Below are 15,945 nucleotides of genomic sequence, written 5' to 3' on the forward strand. Positions count from 1 at the left end.
TGATGTGGAAAAATCAAAGGCTTCATTGGGCTCCGTAAGTGAAGTTAATTGGGCTTTGGTTTCAGAGGCTTTGAGGAATGCCCAACATGATTCTCTTTTGTTTCTTTCACATAGCCAAGAAAAAGCACAAAGAAAAATAAAATAATAATAATAGCAAACCTTTCGAACTCAACAGAATCTTTATTCTCTTTACAGTCATGCATTTTTGCTTAATTTTGAAGATTTAAAATCCTTTTTCCTTATTTTGTTGAATTTAAAATCCACGATTTGTTGCAATCTTTTGTTTTTTTATTTCCTTTATTTTCAAAAGTTACACTTCCACATATTATTAATAATCTTATGATTTTATAGGGGTTCAATAAATTTTTCTTCAAGGATAGAAAATTAAACATTTTACTTAAAAGATTTAAATTTTTTCCATTCACCTAAGAGTAAATGGTGGATATTTATTTTAGAAAACTAAAACAATTCTCTTTTCAAAAAGAAAAAGAAAACTAAAATAATGGAACTTTTTCTAATCATCTCGATGGCTGCTCAATCAACAACAGTTTACTCAAATCAGGTAACAATTCTGGAATTGAGAATATTAAAGTCTCTGACTTCTTTCTGCTTGACAGGAAAGTATGGGATGCTTCCTTTATCAGTTTTGGTCCATAATGACTCTTGGCTATGGTCTTTTGAATCTAAAGGGATATATACTATTAAGAGAGGTTATCGTTTGCTCAAGTCCACTCAACTAGCTACTGCTCAAAATAATCGGGATATTTGGCGTAAATTATGGAAAGTGGATGTTCCAAAAAAAAATCTCTACTTTTGTCTGGTGTGCCATATCAAATGTCCTTCGTGTTCGTTTCAAATCTGGATGCTCACCATATGGAGGTTGGTGTCGTTTGCCCCACTTGTGGTTGAGGCAGAATCTGTTATTCATTCTTTATACAACTGTGATTTTGCTCTATCAGTATGGAGGAGAAGTTGCATTGGATGGTGGGGTGTAATGGAGAATGTGGCTAATTGGTTTTTAATGGTGTTTCAAAGAAGCTCTTTGGATGATTAAGCTATAATCTTTCACATGGCTTGGGAGTTATGGTGGTGGCAGGGGAACCAAAGGATTTGACATCAAAGTTCACCTAGTGAAGCAGTGATTTTAAGAAGGGCAATGCAATTTTGGCATGAGTGGATACAAACTCAAGCTAGTCGGATTTTGCAATTGCGTGGTCATCTTCATCAACCTACTGTGTTGAAATGGTTCCCTCCTATCGCTAATAGACTCAGGTTAAATATTGATGCAGCTTTCCTATGAAAGTCGGGGTCTACTAGGTGTGGTTAGATCTCAAGAGACATGCAGGTGCTTGTTTGGGAGGTGGGATGGTGGCCCTTGGTTCTGTGGCTAATGCATTGATTGCAGAAACTTTGAGTTTTAGAGAAGCTTTAAATTGATTAAAAGGGAAGGATTGGATAGTGGGAATTGATATTGAGTTGGATTCTCAACTACTGGTTCGAGCTTTTCGAAATGTTTCTCATGACATTTCTTATTTTAATTCCATTCTTCATGATTGTAAAACTCTCTTGAATGAATTTTAATCATTTTCTGTGTCTTTTGTTAAAAAACCAGCGAACCAAGTAGCTCATTCGTTGATGGGCGAGCATCTATTTCTTTGTCTAGTTATAGAACAAAAAAAAAAACAAACAAACAAACCAACCATCGCTGACTTTATTATTTCTTGCCTACTCGTACCATTGCGTCTACTAACTGGGCCAGGGCAAAACGAGAAGACCCTCCTTCGCTCGCTGCCTCCGCCGCAGCCTCTTTCATGGCAATAACTCGCTTTTGAATCGTTTGCCCTTTCTCCGAGTTCATCAACTCGGTTAGCCGCTGCTCTAACTCCTCCCCACTCACAAAACCATCTTCAGGCTGATTCACCGGCAAAGCCATTTTCATCTCTTCGACCAAGAAAACACTGTTCATTTTTTGCTCCGCATAAAGAGGCCATGCCAACATAGGCACGCCGGCACAAAGCGATTCGAGAATCGAGTTCCACCCGCAGTGAGTCACAAACAGACCCACCGAGTCATGATTAAGTATAGCAACCTGTGGCGCCCACTGCTTGACCAGAAATCCCCTTTCTTTGGTTCTCTCCAAAAACCCTTCCGGAAAGAGAGTTTCAAGATTGAGTTCTTCCAGTAACATGCCATCGCTCGTCTGACCATTTTCCGGTGGATTGCGAACCACCCACAAAAAATTAACCCCGGTTTTCTCCAATCCAATAGCCATTTCTTTTAACTGAGTAGCAGAGAACGCTCCCATGCTACCAAAAGAAAGAAACACGACGCTACGACTCGGTTGTGAGTCGAGCCAAGCTAAGCATTCATGCTCTTCTTTGGTTTTTCTGCTGGAAACAATAGGTCCTATGCAATATATTGGGGGAACCGGAATATCTGGGGTACATTTCCCTTCTATTATAGCCTTGATAGCTCTTGATTCTAGCGATTCAAAAGTGTTGACGAGTAATCCTGCAGATTTAGCCATCTGGCTCGCCGTGTCAATGAAATATTGATAAACTTTATGAGACCGGTCAAGCATGACAGGTGGCAAAACCTTAGATGAAAGGCTTGGAATACCCGGAGTATCAATAACGATATCAAGATCTTCCAAACTGTCGGGAATGTTCTCACTGATGGTCGGAGAATAAAGAAAATGGCAGAGGCCATTTGCATTTGAAGTGTAGAAATAGTAAGTGGGTATATTTAAGGTAGAGGAAACTTGTACAGCAGAATTGCAAAAGAAATCGATAACGAAGGCTTTGATATTGGCGGTTTTAGAAAGGGATAAAAGGGTCTGATGCAGGTTAGGGTTGTTGAGCCGAGGGAGTTCGAAGAAAGAGGCTACAATGTCTCTGAAGGAAGGAGGGGTAACAGGAGGAGGAAGCGAGGTCGGTGGGAGGTGAATGAAGTTAATAGATGGAATGGAGCTTGTGGAGATTGTTTCGTTTGGTGGAGTAAGGAGTATGATGGTAATTTTGATAGAAGTATGATGTTTGGCTATAAGCTTGGCTAGTTCTATCATGGAAACTAGATGTCCTCTGCCTGTTGCAGGGTACAGAACAATCGTGTCATCCATGGTTTCTCACCTTATCTCAAACTGTCACCACTTTATATAGGAGACAGAGAGATGTAAATTTAGGTACCCTATGTAATTTTTTTTTTCTTTTTACAGATAATTGAACAAAGAACTTTCAAGCAATCTTTCAAAGCAGAGAAGTACTGGGCATTAAACAAGATCACACGCTGTTCATTATCACTGGCTCAGTGAGTCGGTGGCATGCTGTCGGAAACTTGTGGTGGAGATTTATAAAATCAAAAGCAGAACAATAATAGCCATATACATGTATACTATCCAATTTAATATTTCTAAGGACGTCAATTTCACAACATTAAATTTCAACACCAGTAATCCATTTTATGTGCCCATTCTCCGTGAATGCACAACTACTCTTTAGAACGAAATTGAATACTGTTGCTTTCAAGAAATTTCATAAGGAAAATATCTTTTTATTTTATTAAAGTTTCATAATGCCTCGAGTTTACTTCTTCGTAAATGAATAAATGAAACTAGGAATAAGGATGATTACTGGAAATCTGCAGCCTAAATGTCAATAAGCCAATAACGATGGTGGAGAATACATATAACTGAACTATAGCGTCTTTGAGCACGCGACAGAATGAATAGACCATTATACACTCGTCGCATTCTAAAATTACTTAGCTAATATACAGGCAGCGTATCAACAAAATAGGCAACCTCGACTGACCTTCATAATCAAATCTTGAGTTGCACCAGGCAGACAAAAGCAACTACTCACTTTTTCCAAATGAATCAAAATCCAGCACAGGTGAAAGCAACTGAATGCCACTATGCTATGCTCCTTACATATTGATCAAGAGAAGTATTGAACAGCTCACACCTACAGGAAGCAATTTCAGTACATCTAGTGAATATATCATACGATGTTTGCATTTGTTAGGAAATCCAAAAAAATCAAGGGTCGCAATATCAAAAGAAATGCTAATGAACTATTTTGTCTTTCTCGTTATATAAGATGCAACCCCCATATTAGAAAAATAATGGATGTGACCCCCCACACTATATCATGTCTTGCTATAAACAATAATAAATGATGCTACTAAACTGCCAACAAATAATAAATGATGCTTCATGGGAAAAATAGGTTCCAACCTAAATCCCAAGCAAAAATATTATATTTTTGTTGAAAGCGTGAAAACTTTCAACAGTTAACCAAGCAATGACCACGAAACATATAAAATCAACTGAACAAATAAAATCTATTTTGTTTGCTTTTTTGGAATTGACCATATTGGATGTACACACCTGTCCCAGCAGACAGCATAATCAACTGTAAATCAAAAGGATACTTGACAATTTCCTCAATATATAATGGTTTTCTATCATTTAGTGCAAAATGATAAAAGCTAAATTTGTTACCTGATGGGAGTTCCAGGAGAGTAGAGGGGATTCTTGACAACATATTCAACATACAAGTTGTATATATATTTTAGGGATTCACGTAAGTCACCAGTCCTGGGATGAGTAATCAATATAATCTGCCAAATAATAAATAAACAAATAAAACAACTCCATACAAAGCAACATACAGAGGCACAATATGAATCATAGTGTAAAAGATACAGAAATGTTGCCCCTCTTCTGCTAGCAATTTCAAAATTTATAAGCATAAACCCATGCACCTACAGTATCATCTCTCATAAGAAGACCATCTCTTTCTGGAGGCCTAAAAAAGAACAATGCAACTATATTTCCATAAACACACTTTTATTTTCAAGTCATTGGTAATAGAAGTTTAACTAGAATGTATAGATCAAGCTTAGAGGTTAACCTAAATCAATTAATGACACCCTCTGATTCTTTTTTAGATAAACAAATTAGTACCATATTTATGTTTGAGTGTAAGGTATTCTGAAGTTTCTTGATCATTTATGTTTATGTATTCTGAAGTTTCTTGATCATTTATGTTTATGTATTCTGAAGTTTCTCAAAAACATTTATGTTTTTGTAGCTTGAACAAGACCCAGAATCCTAGCCATCCAGAATCCCAGTTTCTCAATCATATCAGACATTCCATAAGCAATGTAGAACACTTGGTCACCTTGCAAATCAGGTTTAAATTCACACATCAGGGGAGTTATCAAAGAAGCACCATTGATGTACTTAAAAATTAAGACTTCTAACTAGCATATCATAATCAATTAAGGAGAAAAGGGACCATATAGAAGACGCTTATGCATTATGGACATGCGAATAAGAGATTGACCCTCAATGAAAACATCAAAGAACTTGCTTCTTAGTTTGTAGTATGAATGACTAGAGATTTATCTAGCATATACAGTTCTTTCCATTCATCCATTTCCAATTATTGTACATAACTGCCATCCAACCAGCTATAAATTTCTTCTGAAACTAAACTTGCACTCATCTATATAAAATACTCAGCAAAACCCATAAAAGGTAAAAAGAAGAGGATGCAGCAAGATATCACTGCCTCAAACATGATTAAAAACAACTATGATAGGGAAATCTATCACTATCCTTGTTTTGTACTTGTACGTTCTGTATGACTCAGAACAATTTGGTCAATTGACAGGACAAACATCAACCCTTGTGATTTCAGCAACAAATGAGGCATATCAAGAATAAACTGACCTTTATCCCAGAAGCGCTTTCCATGAAACTAAGCTTGTATGTATTTGTACGAAAACTGTGGAACGAACAACCTTGGCCAGGTAACTGAGGCATCCCAAGGTTCCCTTTCTCTGCACTGCATCCAGAAAAGAAAAGGAAAAAGAAAAAGAAGCAAATTAGAAATTTTTTATTTACAGTGGTTAAAATCAAATCTCAAATCTAGCAATTCAAGCCTTCATAAACCATTGCCAATTTAATGACACAATTGGCCACTAAAACTGAATTCAATTGACAATCACCAGGTTAAACATTCAAAATCACGTGTCAATCAACCTGAACATATTGCCGAGAAAAAAAAAATTCCAAGGAATATGGTGAGAATAGAGATAGAAAATAGACCTTGTAGGATCCATCTTAGCAGTTAGGGATTTGAGCGAGAAAAGCAGGCCAAACATGAGCTTATGATCCTGCTGCGCATTGAGGGTATGAAGTGGGCGATTCCACTCCCTGTAAAGCAAGCACACCCCATTTCTATTGAACACATACATCATGTGCGCATTGTTCCCGGATGCCGTTGGTGCTGGTGGCGATGGACTGATGTCTGATCCTCCAAAAAATTGCATAGTTTTTCCTCCGATCAAATAGACCTTAAAATTGTATAGCAAGAGCCCTACATATCCAAATTAGGATCAGAGATCTAGTCATTTGAACAAATCCATAATAAATGTAATATTCAATTAATTAAACCTACAATCTAACTATTAATGAAGTTAATCGACGGCTAATACTAAATTGCTGAGAAAAAGGAAGGAAATGGCGACGAAATCAAAAGTTTTTAAGTATTCAAAGTTTTCTGTTCCAAAAAAATAAAAAATGGTGATTACGGTCTTGATGAATCAGTCTCAGTTAATGGGCTTCCTTGATTGCCAAACAAAATATAGAGCTCACAACCAGAAATAAATCATGGAGGACAGAGAGACATACCTGAGACTGAAAGCCGGGGTGGTTAGGCAGTGAACGGAGGCATGAAAGGGAGAAGAAAAAGAGACGACAGCGATAAACGAGATGGGCCTCGATTTTTACATTCCAAAGCTCAGTCGTTTAAAAAAAGAAAGGTTGATTCGCTGCAGAAACGACCTTGTTTATTTTCTTGATAGTCGATCGTTTCAAGGGGTAACCCACTAACCCCTTCCCCTTGAATTTGTCTAACGATACCAACGACAGCATGATTCAAATTACGCAGAGTTTGTAACATCGTTTTCTTTTTGAAATGAAACGACAGTCACAAATGACTGTGTCGTTAGTGAGGTATCAACTGGCATATTTTTAGAGATTGTTTGCTTTTAATAACTTAATAAAAATGGGTATGGATTTCCCAATTTAAAGAATTCTATTCCAAACTTATCTTTTAAATAATTAAATATAATTTATTATTGAGACTAATAATAATGCTTTACACATTTTTTTTTTTTAGAAGAATAATGCTTACATATTTCAAAATAAATTAAAATTACTCAAACATGAAATATCAAAAAATTTGAATTTTTTGTGAAACAGATTAAAATTTAAAATTTATTCCAAAAATTGTATTTGATTTTCAATCCCAAATATACAAAGCAGGGTTACAGTTCTTGATTTTCAATGACTGTTAGGTTCCAAACTGAATAATTATGTTAATAGTAATAACAATCGAGCTCATTTACACAATTGCAGCGAAGCTTTCAGAAATACATGTTATAAAAGAAGCAGTCTCATCAATCCTAAACAACATATGTATTGCTGAAACAAAAGAAACACAATATCAACCTACTTAAGTTCAGTTGAAAGTTTAGATAACAGGAATAGACCAACACTCATGAACCAAAATCGCCAAATTACAAATATAATATTTCCAACAATTAGACCAAGAACTCAGTACTCCCATTTCTTCATCTCCATACCATCGGGAGGGCTTCCCTCTACCTTCTTAGCACCCACTTCTTTCCAGTTTGTGGACAGCACTGTCCCATTTGACTCGACCTGTAAAATATAAAGACAAATGTTAGGATGAAATTTAAAACAGGAGAGTAATTTTAAGTGTCACCCAACTTGCTTTCTTTTGATATTTACACATTATTTGATTTGGCTTACAGTACAGGTAGTAAACATAGAAATTGCACTGGAAAGATAATTTGATTATTTGATCTCTAACAGGGACCCAAGACGGGTTTGATAAAGTCCTGCTGTACGTAGAAACAACCAAAAAGAAATATGCTGCAATGATGCCTAGTGTCTTACAAAAGATTTTTGCATTGCCCTTCTCGTGTCTTCATCTGCATCATGGTATATCTCCCGGAAAAACTTGTTCAACGCTGCATCACCATCTAGCTTTTCATCTTTTTCCTGAAATTCATACAAATAATTTCCTCATGCACCAACTGAAAGTATCATTCTACAAGTGTGTTATGCAGTATGAAGATATCTAATAGAGTGAAAGATAAGTTCTATAGAATGACAATACACCTGGGGATATCATATGGGCCATAAAGACCAACATACACAAGATAAATATTATAGAAATATAGTCTTAAGATAGATGTATGATCACACAATATTTGACAAGATTAGAAATGACCACATCTGACAAAAGGTGCAAGTAGCACAAGTTGAGATAAAATGAGAGGACATCTGAAATCATTTGGTCATGTCCTATGTATTCCCATGTGCCCGGATTTATAAGTGCAATACATTAATGGTGAAGAGCGTTAAAAGAGAAAGAGGTAGACCTAAAACCCCATAGAAATAAACTGTCTTAAAGACCTACTTCTTGGCATTAATACGGACTTAGAATGATCAAAGTAGAACGGAAACAAAAGATTCATATAGCTAGCCCTAACTATTTTAGGATTAAAACTTGTTATTGTTTCAAAATGAAAGAAAAGGATAACAACTAAAAGTTTACCTCCTTCTTTACTTGAGCTTCAATTTTGTCCCAGTCTACTGCTTTTGGTTTTGATGAAGGATAGGATGGTCTCTGAGACCCAGTTCCTACACAATTCACTATATTAAGCAAGCTTACAACTGGACGATGTAATGCTAACCAGATAATTCAGCATTCAGAAGATTCAATCAACCACTCATGTTTAAAATTTAAAAAGAGCCCATTCTCATTTACTAGAATAATTCTAAAGTAAATCCTATCCCACAAAATTCCTCAACCCCAAAAATTTATACACACTGCATCAAAAGTATTACAATTAATCAGACTTTTAATCTTGGAAGAATTCATTGCATTACTTGATAAAGAATTCATTTCATTGTTCACATAAATAGGACAATTCTAAAGTAAATCCTAGCCCAAAAGATTCCTCAACCTGAAAACAACTTATATATATTGCATACGAGTATTACAATTAATGAGAATTTATCTTGGAAAAATTTATTAAATTGCTTGGTAAAGAATTCAAACAGAATTAGTTTGGCTTCAGATAAACAGGTTCATAATAAATTCGGAGATACTGTTAGCGTTGACATGGAGAATATATAATTCATTAAATGACGATGAACATTTCATATGGGATATTAGACACCAAATTCAACTTCCAGCTGAGACGATTAAACAATTAGAATAACTTCTATCATATTAACATACCTGAGGATACATTAAATCTTTGTACGACTGTTGTTTCCTTGTTGAATTCAAGAGACATCCAGTGTATAGGTTCAGCCTTTGCAAGTCGGATTTCAACCTTGGTAGACAAAATATTATATCTACACTTGGCGGGTATTATCTGTTCACAGGAAAGTGGCAAGCAAAATAAGTGGCAAGAACTAATTGTGCTTTCAGCACTAATTGGACAAAAAAAAAAGAGAAGCAAGAAATGCAAGAAACAACAATTTATAGTAAAGTTACAAGCCCTTTAAGAAAATTCAATTTCTAAATGTCTTACAAATGCACCCTACGTCCACATGGTTTCTAGCATCTAATGAAGGATCAGTATTTTCTCCACACTCAACAAGCAATCGCTAAATTAGCGCTACTTTCTGCTTTAGAAGAAATCTGTCCGACAAACAACATCAAAAATTGGCATCTTAACCTTTCCAAATAAGCGAGGTTGAAAATGGTATGCATCTTCACCAGGGACATTGATACTGATGCTTAGCTGCAAACCAATCAAAAAGTTAGAACCTATTCTATCTTCCAGGAAATGAGGGATGAAATACAAATTAATAGGAGTGCATACTATTTGTTCTCCAAATTCAATAGAAACACTATCAGCTGGTAAGCCCTTTGCAAATATGGTCACAACCACCTCTTCAGGCTTCTGGAAGAATTCATGTCTGTTCACCACATCAATCGCATAAGACACAATTGAGTAAGTGGGCCCAAGAATGTGGTTCTAAATGTACAACATGAAGTTACAAGGAGAAAGAACATAAAAGTAACAAATCCGTGACAATGGCTAAGTGAAGGCTCTTACATAAATTTTGAATACCAAAAATAGGGGCAGAACATGTCAATGATAAGTTCACTGAATAACTTCATCAACGGAGACCAACAAACACAGAGCTGTACTAACCTGTATTTTGGTTTGGCTGCTGGTACTATTGGTACCTGGCTGGAGAGGTCATTCGCTGGCTGAACATCTTCCATAGCTACAACATTTTGTGGAGCTTCCACTGGTTGGTTTAGAAGATTAACAGTCTCATTAGCAATGTGCTCATCACATTGTTTGATCAAGTTAGTGAACCTAAGGTCTCCTGGGGAAAGAGAAGCACCAATCTCCAAGGCTGCCTTAGCAGTTTGATATTCCTCAAGGCTTATGCAAGCAGTGCTGCGATCAGAATTTTTCAGAAATAAAATTAATGGTAAAGACCGTACCAATTTCAAATAAATGCTTCATTAAGGAGGCTGAGGTACTATGCTAGCTGAGGGGCTGATCAAAAAATTGTTTGCGGATGGAATTGGAAAGCTGGAACAATAACTAAAAAGATATATGGCATGGAAGAAGTTGCACCAATTTCAACCAGTTTCCAATCAAGTTAATGCCATAGACATCTAGTGGAAAAAATTTTGACCAGGCAAGGCATCACAAACCAAACAAAACTTAAAATCATGGAATGGGGAAGATATGCTAACATAAACTCCAGAATTAATTATGTCCAAATCAGTTACCTAATTAGAGAATCAACTAGATCTAGTATTTCATGCATTTTATTCATGTAACATAAAACAATTCAAGAGATGCTTCACCCATAAGGCAATTATTCAAAAGTGATAATAGGGCTATTATTAGGAGATATCAAATATGCGACAGTGATGGGCCTGGTGTTGGAAGGATTTCACAGTTGACGTCAAAGTAATTGTATTATTAGGTAATAGATATCCATATGGACAATGGTGGCTTGCATTGACACAGTCTGATAGCATGGGAGTGAAATTGCAGGAGTAGAGGTCGTGCATGGTATTGGTAGTCACAAAGGACAAGAGGAAATTTCTCATAGATAAGTTATTAGAAACCTTAACAGTTCCCATAATCTCCACTCCTGCAGTGAAGAATAACTTTTGTAAACCATTCACTCATTAAAAATTTACCAGAAGAAACAGAAACCTTACACTGGCAATAAACAATAATCAATCAAACAGAATTCGGAGAGTCACCACTGCAAAATTGTTCAGTTAGTCAGCTACAATATATATTATAAAAATCATCAAGCATGAAGTTCAATTATGCAGTCTGCAAGTTAATAATTTCAACCAATTGAACAGAATCTCATTCTAGACGTTCATACACTGGTTAGGGGATTAATGAGATATATCCACTGATTAATCCTCTCTGAGAACAATAAAAAAGCAAAATTTTATCCGTAGCCATAGTAAGTAGTTACCCTTTCCGCAAGTAAGCTTTGGCCATTGAAGGATCCAATTGAATCGCTCTGTTTGCATCAGCAACGGCCTCTGAACATCATACAAAGAAATTAGGAATCCACGTTTCCAGCTACTGGAACAGTATAATAAGCAACATCGATGCGAATTCAAACAGAACAAACAAAAACTCTAAAATATTCCCAAAAAAATATATTTATCCGTGAGAATTTAAATTTAAAGTAGTTACCCGTCAGTATTTTCAATTATAACGCAAAAACTGTTGAGCGTAGAAATAGGTAAACAAAGGAAGATAAAGCATGAGGAGGGATCGAAAAGAGAAAAAAAGTTACCAGTGTAATTGTTGAGTTTGATATTGGCCTGGGCGCGGTCAGCATAGAGCTCGGCGTTGTTAGGGTTTATACCGATGGCCTGTGTCAAGAGGTCGGCGGCCAGCTCGAAGTGTTCGTCGACGAACGCTTCTTTGACCTTCTTTTCGAGATCGGACGCCATTGGAGATGCAGAGACAGGAAGAAGTCTCTAGAAACAGAGAAAGAGAAGGTGTATGTGTATCGACTGATTTGCGCTACAACTTGTAAAGAATATGATTGACTTGAGGGGCTTAAAAAAAACGGGGAACGAAACAGCGGGGGCCTTGGGCGAAGACTTGATGAGTCTTACAAAATTATTTTGAAAAAAAAAAAAACTTAAATTACTCGAACCACAATTATGAATTATCCTCCCTTAAACTGTTATTATCTAAATAATTAATATTATACTCAATGATAAATCTTAAATTATACTCTCTTTTTTTGTATACAGACTTGATTTGACTTTCATATAATTTAAAAAAATAATTAAAATGATTAAATTTTTATTTTTATTTTTATTTTTCTAATATACTTTTATGTTAATAAATAATCCATAAACTAATGAAAATATTTTTTTTACACAATAATCAAGGCAATCAAATAGAGTAAATAATATATATAAACCTTAATAACATTGGGAGAAAAAGAAAGGCAACCAACAAACAGAAGATTCGGGTTCTTTGCTTGGATGGAAATAATTCAGGATCACTGAGTAATGCAATGATTGAGAAAAATTATATTTGCTTTTCAGCCTTGTATAAATAAATTATATTTTGTTCTTATTCATTATTTTCGAAGGAAGTTAAGAATAGAATTATTGACGCGTTCTAGCAAAGCCTCACGATCCTTCTGTTCACTTTCGAGGATGGTGTTTCAATTTCCATATCAATGATAATCAACCGCAAAGAAATTTCCTGTAAGACCCGTTTAAACAGTAATAAAATAAACAATAAAATAAAGTTTTAAAGAGAATTTGATTCATGTGATTCATACAGCTCATAATTCCAATATTATGTTTATTTATTTTATAATTTTTTTTTTTTTGGTATAAATTGATCGTAGAATTACTCTTGAGTCTCTCGTTTATATCAAATACTAATTTTTTTTTTTTTTCAAAATACATAATTACATCTTGCCCACATTTAACCTTTCTTTTTTTTTTTTTTTCCAGAGAGAACATGAGACGGACCTTGCTCTTGATACTAAACGACACGTGTTCATGTCGTCCAGTCGACTGGCTCTGGAAATCAATGAAATGGACGTGCGTGGATCAATTGTAATGCAGGCTTTGTTTTTTAATTTATTTTGTTATATAAGAATTTAAGGCAAAGATGATACGCAAAGCAGCTAGCTCGATCATAAACAGGACAGAACCACTACAACGTTTTGAAGACGTTTGTTCACAGATTGTTTCTTTCTGCAACTCCAAGTCTTCGAAACAGGGCGTTTGCATTCATAGCCCTATAATCAAATTGGGTATTCAAGATAATTTGTATTTAAACAACAATCTGCTGTCTCTTTACTGGAAATGCTTGGGAGTGCAACATGCACGGCAGTTCTTCGACGAAATGCCGTGCAGAGATGTTGTATCCTGGACCGGTATTCTCTCTGCTTACACTAAGGATGAAAAATATGAAGAGGCCCTTGATATCTTCGATTTGATGGTCCTTTCGGGTCCGTATCCAAATGCCTTCACTTTCTCGAGCGTCTTACGTTCATGTGCTGCTGTAGGAGACTTCAGTTATGGAAAGCGTAGTCACGCTTCTTTAATAAAGCATGGATTTGAGTCGAACCAAATTTTGGGTAGCTCTTTGATTGATTTCTACTCCAAGTTTGATTCTGCTGAGGAAGCTTTAAAACATTTTAGATATATGGATAATAATGATACTGTTTCATGGACAATGGTGATCTGTACTTTTGCACAGGCGAGGAAGTGGGGTCAGGCTTTGCGGCTTTATATAGATATGATAAAAGCTGAGGTTTCTCCAAATGAGTTCACTTTCGTTAAACTTTTGACAGCGTGTGGTTTTATTGGTTTGATCTTTGGGAAATTGGTTCATGCTCATATGATAATTTTGGGAGTTGAGCTGAACTTGGTAGTTAAAACAGCACTTGTTGATATGTATTCAAGATGCCACAGGATGGAAGATGCTCTTAAGGTGTCAAAGCTGACACCTGAATATGATGTATTATTATGGACTACTATTATCTCGGGGTTGAACCAAAACTTGAAATTAAAGGAGGCTGTTGCTGTATTTCAAGAGATGCAGATTTCAGGAATCTTGGGTAATAGTTTCACATATTCAAGTATGCTGAGTACTTGCACATCAATTCCATCACTGGATTTGGGTAGGCAGATCCACTCTAGGGTGATCAAGACTGGCTTAGAGAATGACGTGCCTATTGGGAATGCACTTGTTGATATGTATATGAAATGTTCTTTAGCAGTAGAAGATGGCTTGAGAGTGTTTAGAGGGATATACTCACCTAATGTCATTTCTTGGACATCTTTGATTGGAGGTTTTGCAGAACATGGTTTCCAACAGAATGCTTTTGACTCATTTACAGAGATGATGGCTGTTGGAGTGCAACCAAATTCCTTTACTCTCTCCACTATTCTTAGGGCCTGCAGTGTCATAAAATCTCTAAATCAAACATTTAAGCTGCATGGATATATAATAAAGACTAATGCAGACCATGATATTGTTGTTGGTAATGCCCTTGTGGATGCCTATGCTGGATCAGGAAGGGTTGATGATGCGTGGCGTATAGTAAGAGATATGAATCAAAGAGATGCCGTCACATACACAATTATAGCCACAAGATTCAATCAGATGGGCCATCATGAACTTGCATTAGATGTAATTGGTCACATGTTCAGTGATGATGTGAGGATAGATGGATTTAGTATGGCAAGCTTCTTTTCTGCATCAGCAGGCTTGGGGAGAATTGAAATTGGAAAGCAACTTCAGTGTTATTCTGTGAAATCTGGTTTAAGCAGTTGGATTTCAGTCTTGAATAGCCTAGTTGACCTTTATGGGAAATGTGGACAAGTACACGATGCACACAAAGCATTTAGAGAAATACCTGAGCCAGATGTTGTATCGTGGAATGGATTTATATCAGGGTTGGCATCAAATGGATATATCTCGTCTGCTCTTTCTGCATTTGATGATATGAGGTTAACAGGAGTCAAACCTGATTCTGTTACATTCTTGTCATTGCTTTTCACTTGCAGTCATGGATGTTTAGTGGACCTGGGTCTCCAGTACTTCCAGTCTATGAGAGAAACGCACGGTTTAGAACCACAATTGGATCACTATGTTTGTTTGGTTGATCTCCTAGGTCGAGCTGGCAGGCTGGAGGAAGCAATGAATGCCTTAAAAACTATGCCTTTTAAACCAGATACTTTGATCTACAAGACACTGTTGGCTGCCTGCAGGGTTCATAGGAACTTGCCTCTCGGAGAAGATATTGCAAGGCGAGGGCTTGAGCTAAATCCATCAGATCCCACATTCTATGTGCTGCTTGCAAACTTGTATGAAGACTGTGGTCGGTCTGATTTGAGTGAAATGACTCGCAGGACGATGAAAGAAAGAGGGTTGAATGGCAATGGGTAGGTAGAATTGAAGGAAATAAGAACAGAAGTTCCTCTTTTCCAATTCCATCAGATTCCTGAGATTTATGAAATACTGGAATATTTACGAGTTTAAATATCAAACATATCTACGTGGACATATGTTTTAACATGGAGAAGATAGCTGTTGCATTGCGTCTTCAAAACATGCTATCGAAGGCCATTACATCCTAGGTCATTAGTCAAATATTTGGACATTAGTAGAGATCGCCGTTAATCTTCGTTAAGACTCCAAGTGTCTTATCAAAATCCAAAGGTCTCCGACTTTCCATGCGATAAGAAATAAGGAAACCGTTGGCTTAGGCTGCATCGGCATCAAAGAGCATTCGTTCCTGGTTGGGATTTTGAAAACCCTTGGCTTTTTTTTTTTTTTTAA

At 36.3% G+C, this 15,945-nt stretch overlaps 4 protein-coding genes across 5 annotated transcripts; 1 reads left to right on the top strand and 3 right to left on the bottom strand.

The window, feature by feature from the left end:
• Positions 1 to 1,571: 1,571 nt before the first annotated feature.
• LOC105648398 (UDP-glycosyltransferase 88B1) lies at positions 1,572 to 3,302 on the bottom strand. The gene has a single exon (XM_012234772.4). The coding sequence runs from the start codon at positions 3,116 to 3,118 to the stop codon at positions 1,715 to 1,717; it is 1,404 nt and encodes a 467-aa protein (XP_012090162.1). The 5' UTR covers positions 3,119 to 3,302; the 3' UTR covers positions 1,572 to 1,714.
• Positions 3,303 to 3,528: 226 nt separating this feature from the next.
• On the bottom strand, positions 3,529 to 6,859 carry LOC105648399 (SNARE-like superfamily protein). The gene is made up of 5 exons (XM_012234773.4): positions 6,701 to 6,859; positions 6,116 to 6,386; positions 5,738 to 5,852; positions 4,502 to 4,620; positions 3,529 to 3,962 (listed from the first exon to the last, which is right to left on the bottom strand). The coding sequence occupies exons 2-5, from the start codon at positions 6,337 to 6,339 to the stop codon at positions 3,911 to 3,913; spliced, it is 510 nt and encodes a 169-aa protein (XP_012090163.1). The 5' UTR covers positions 6,340 to 6,386; positions 6,701 to 6,859; the 3' UTR covers positions 3,529 to 3,910.
• A 564-nt stretch (positions 6,860 to 7,423) lies between these two features.
• LOC105648401 (protein SGT1 homolog) lies at positions 7,424 to 12,217 on the bottom strand. Of its 2 annotated transcripts, none has more exons than XM_020685127.3 (9): positions 11,915 to 12,217; positions 11,585 to 11,654; positions 10,276 to 10,530; positions 9,940 to 10,036; positions 9,793 to 9,858; positions 9,348 to 9,486; positions 8,658 to 8,755; positions 7,994 to 8,098; positions 7,424 to 7,735 (listed from the first exon to the last, which is right to left on the bottom strand). In XM_020685127.3, exons 1-9 carry the CDS (start codon positions 12,072 to 12,074, stop codon positions 7,628 to 7,630), a joined length of 1,098 nt encoding a protein of 365 aa, XP_020540786.1. In that variant the 5' UTR covers positions 12,075 to 12,217; the 3' UTR covers positions 7,424 to 7,627. The 2 variants fall into 2 exon arrangements, with proteins under 2 accessions (XP_020540786.1, XP_012090164.1); XM_012234774.4 differs by having other exon boundaries at positions 8,658 to 8,743; positions 11,915 to 12,213.
• Positions 12,218 to 12,290: 73 nt separating this feature from the next.
• LOC105648829 (Pentatricopeptide repeat (PPR) superfamily protein) lies at positions 12,291 to 15,756 on the top strand. Its single transcript, XM_089726740.1, has 2 exons — positions 12,291 to 12,848; positions 13,104 to 15,756. Exon 2 carries the CDS (start codon positions 13,264 to 13,266, stop codon positions 15,550 to 15,552), a length of 2,289 nt encoding a protein of 762 aa, XP_089582866.1. The 5' UTR covers positions 12,291 to 12,848; positions 13,104 to 13,263; the 3' UTR covers positions 15,553 to 15,756.
• The last annotated feature ends 189 nt before the right edge of the window (positions 15,757 to 15,945 follow it).

This window comes from Jatropha curcas, chromosome 10 (assembly GCF_041381405.1).
Source record: "Jatropha curcas cultivar XTBG-Jc1 chromosome 10, XTBG_Jcur_1.0, whole genome shotgun sequence".
Classification (NCBI taxonomy): Eukaryota; Viridiplantae; Streptophyta; class Magnoliopsida; order Malpighiales; family Euphorbiaceae; genus Jatropha; species Jatropha curcas.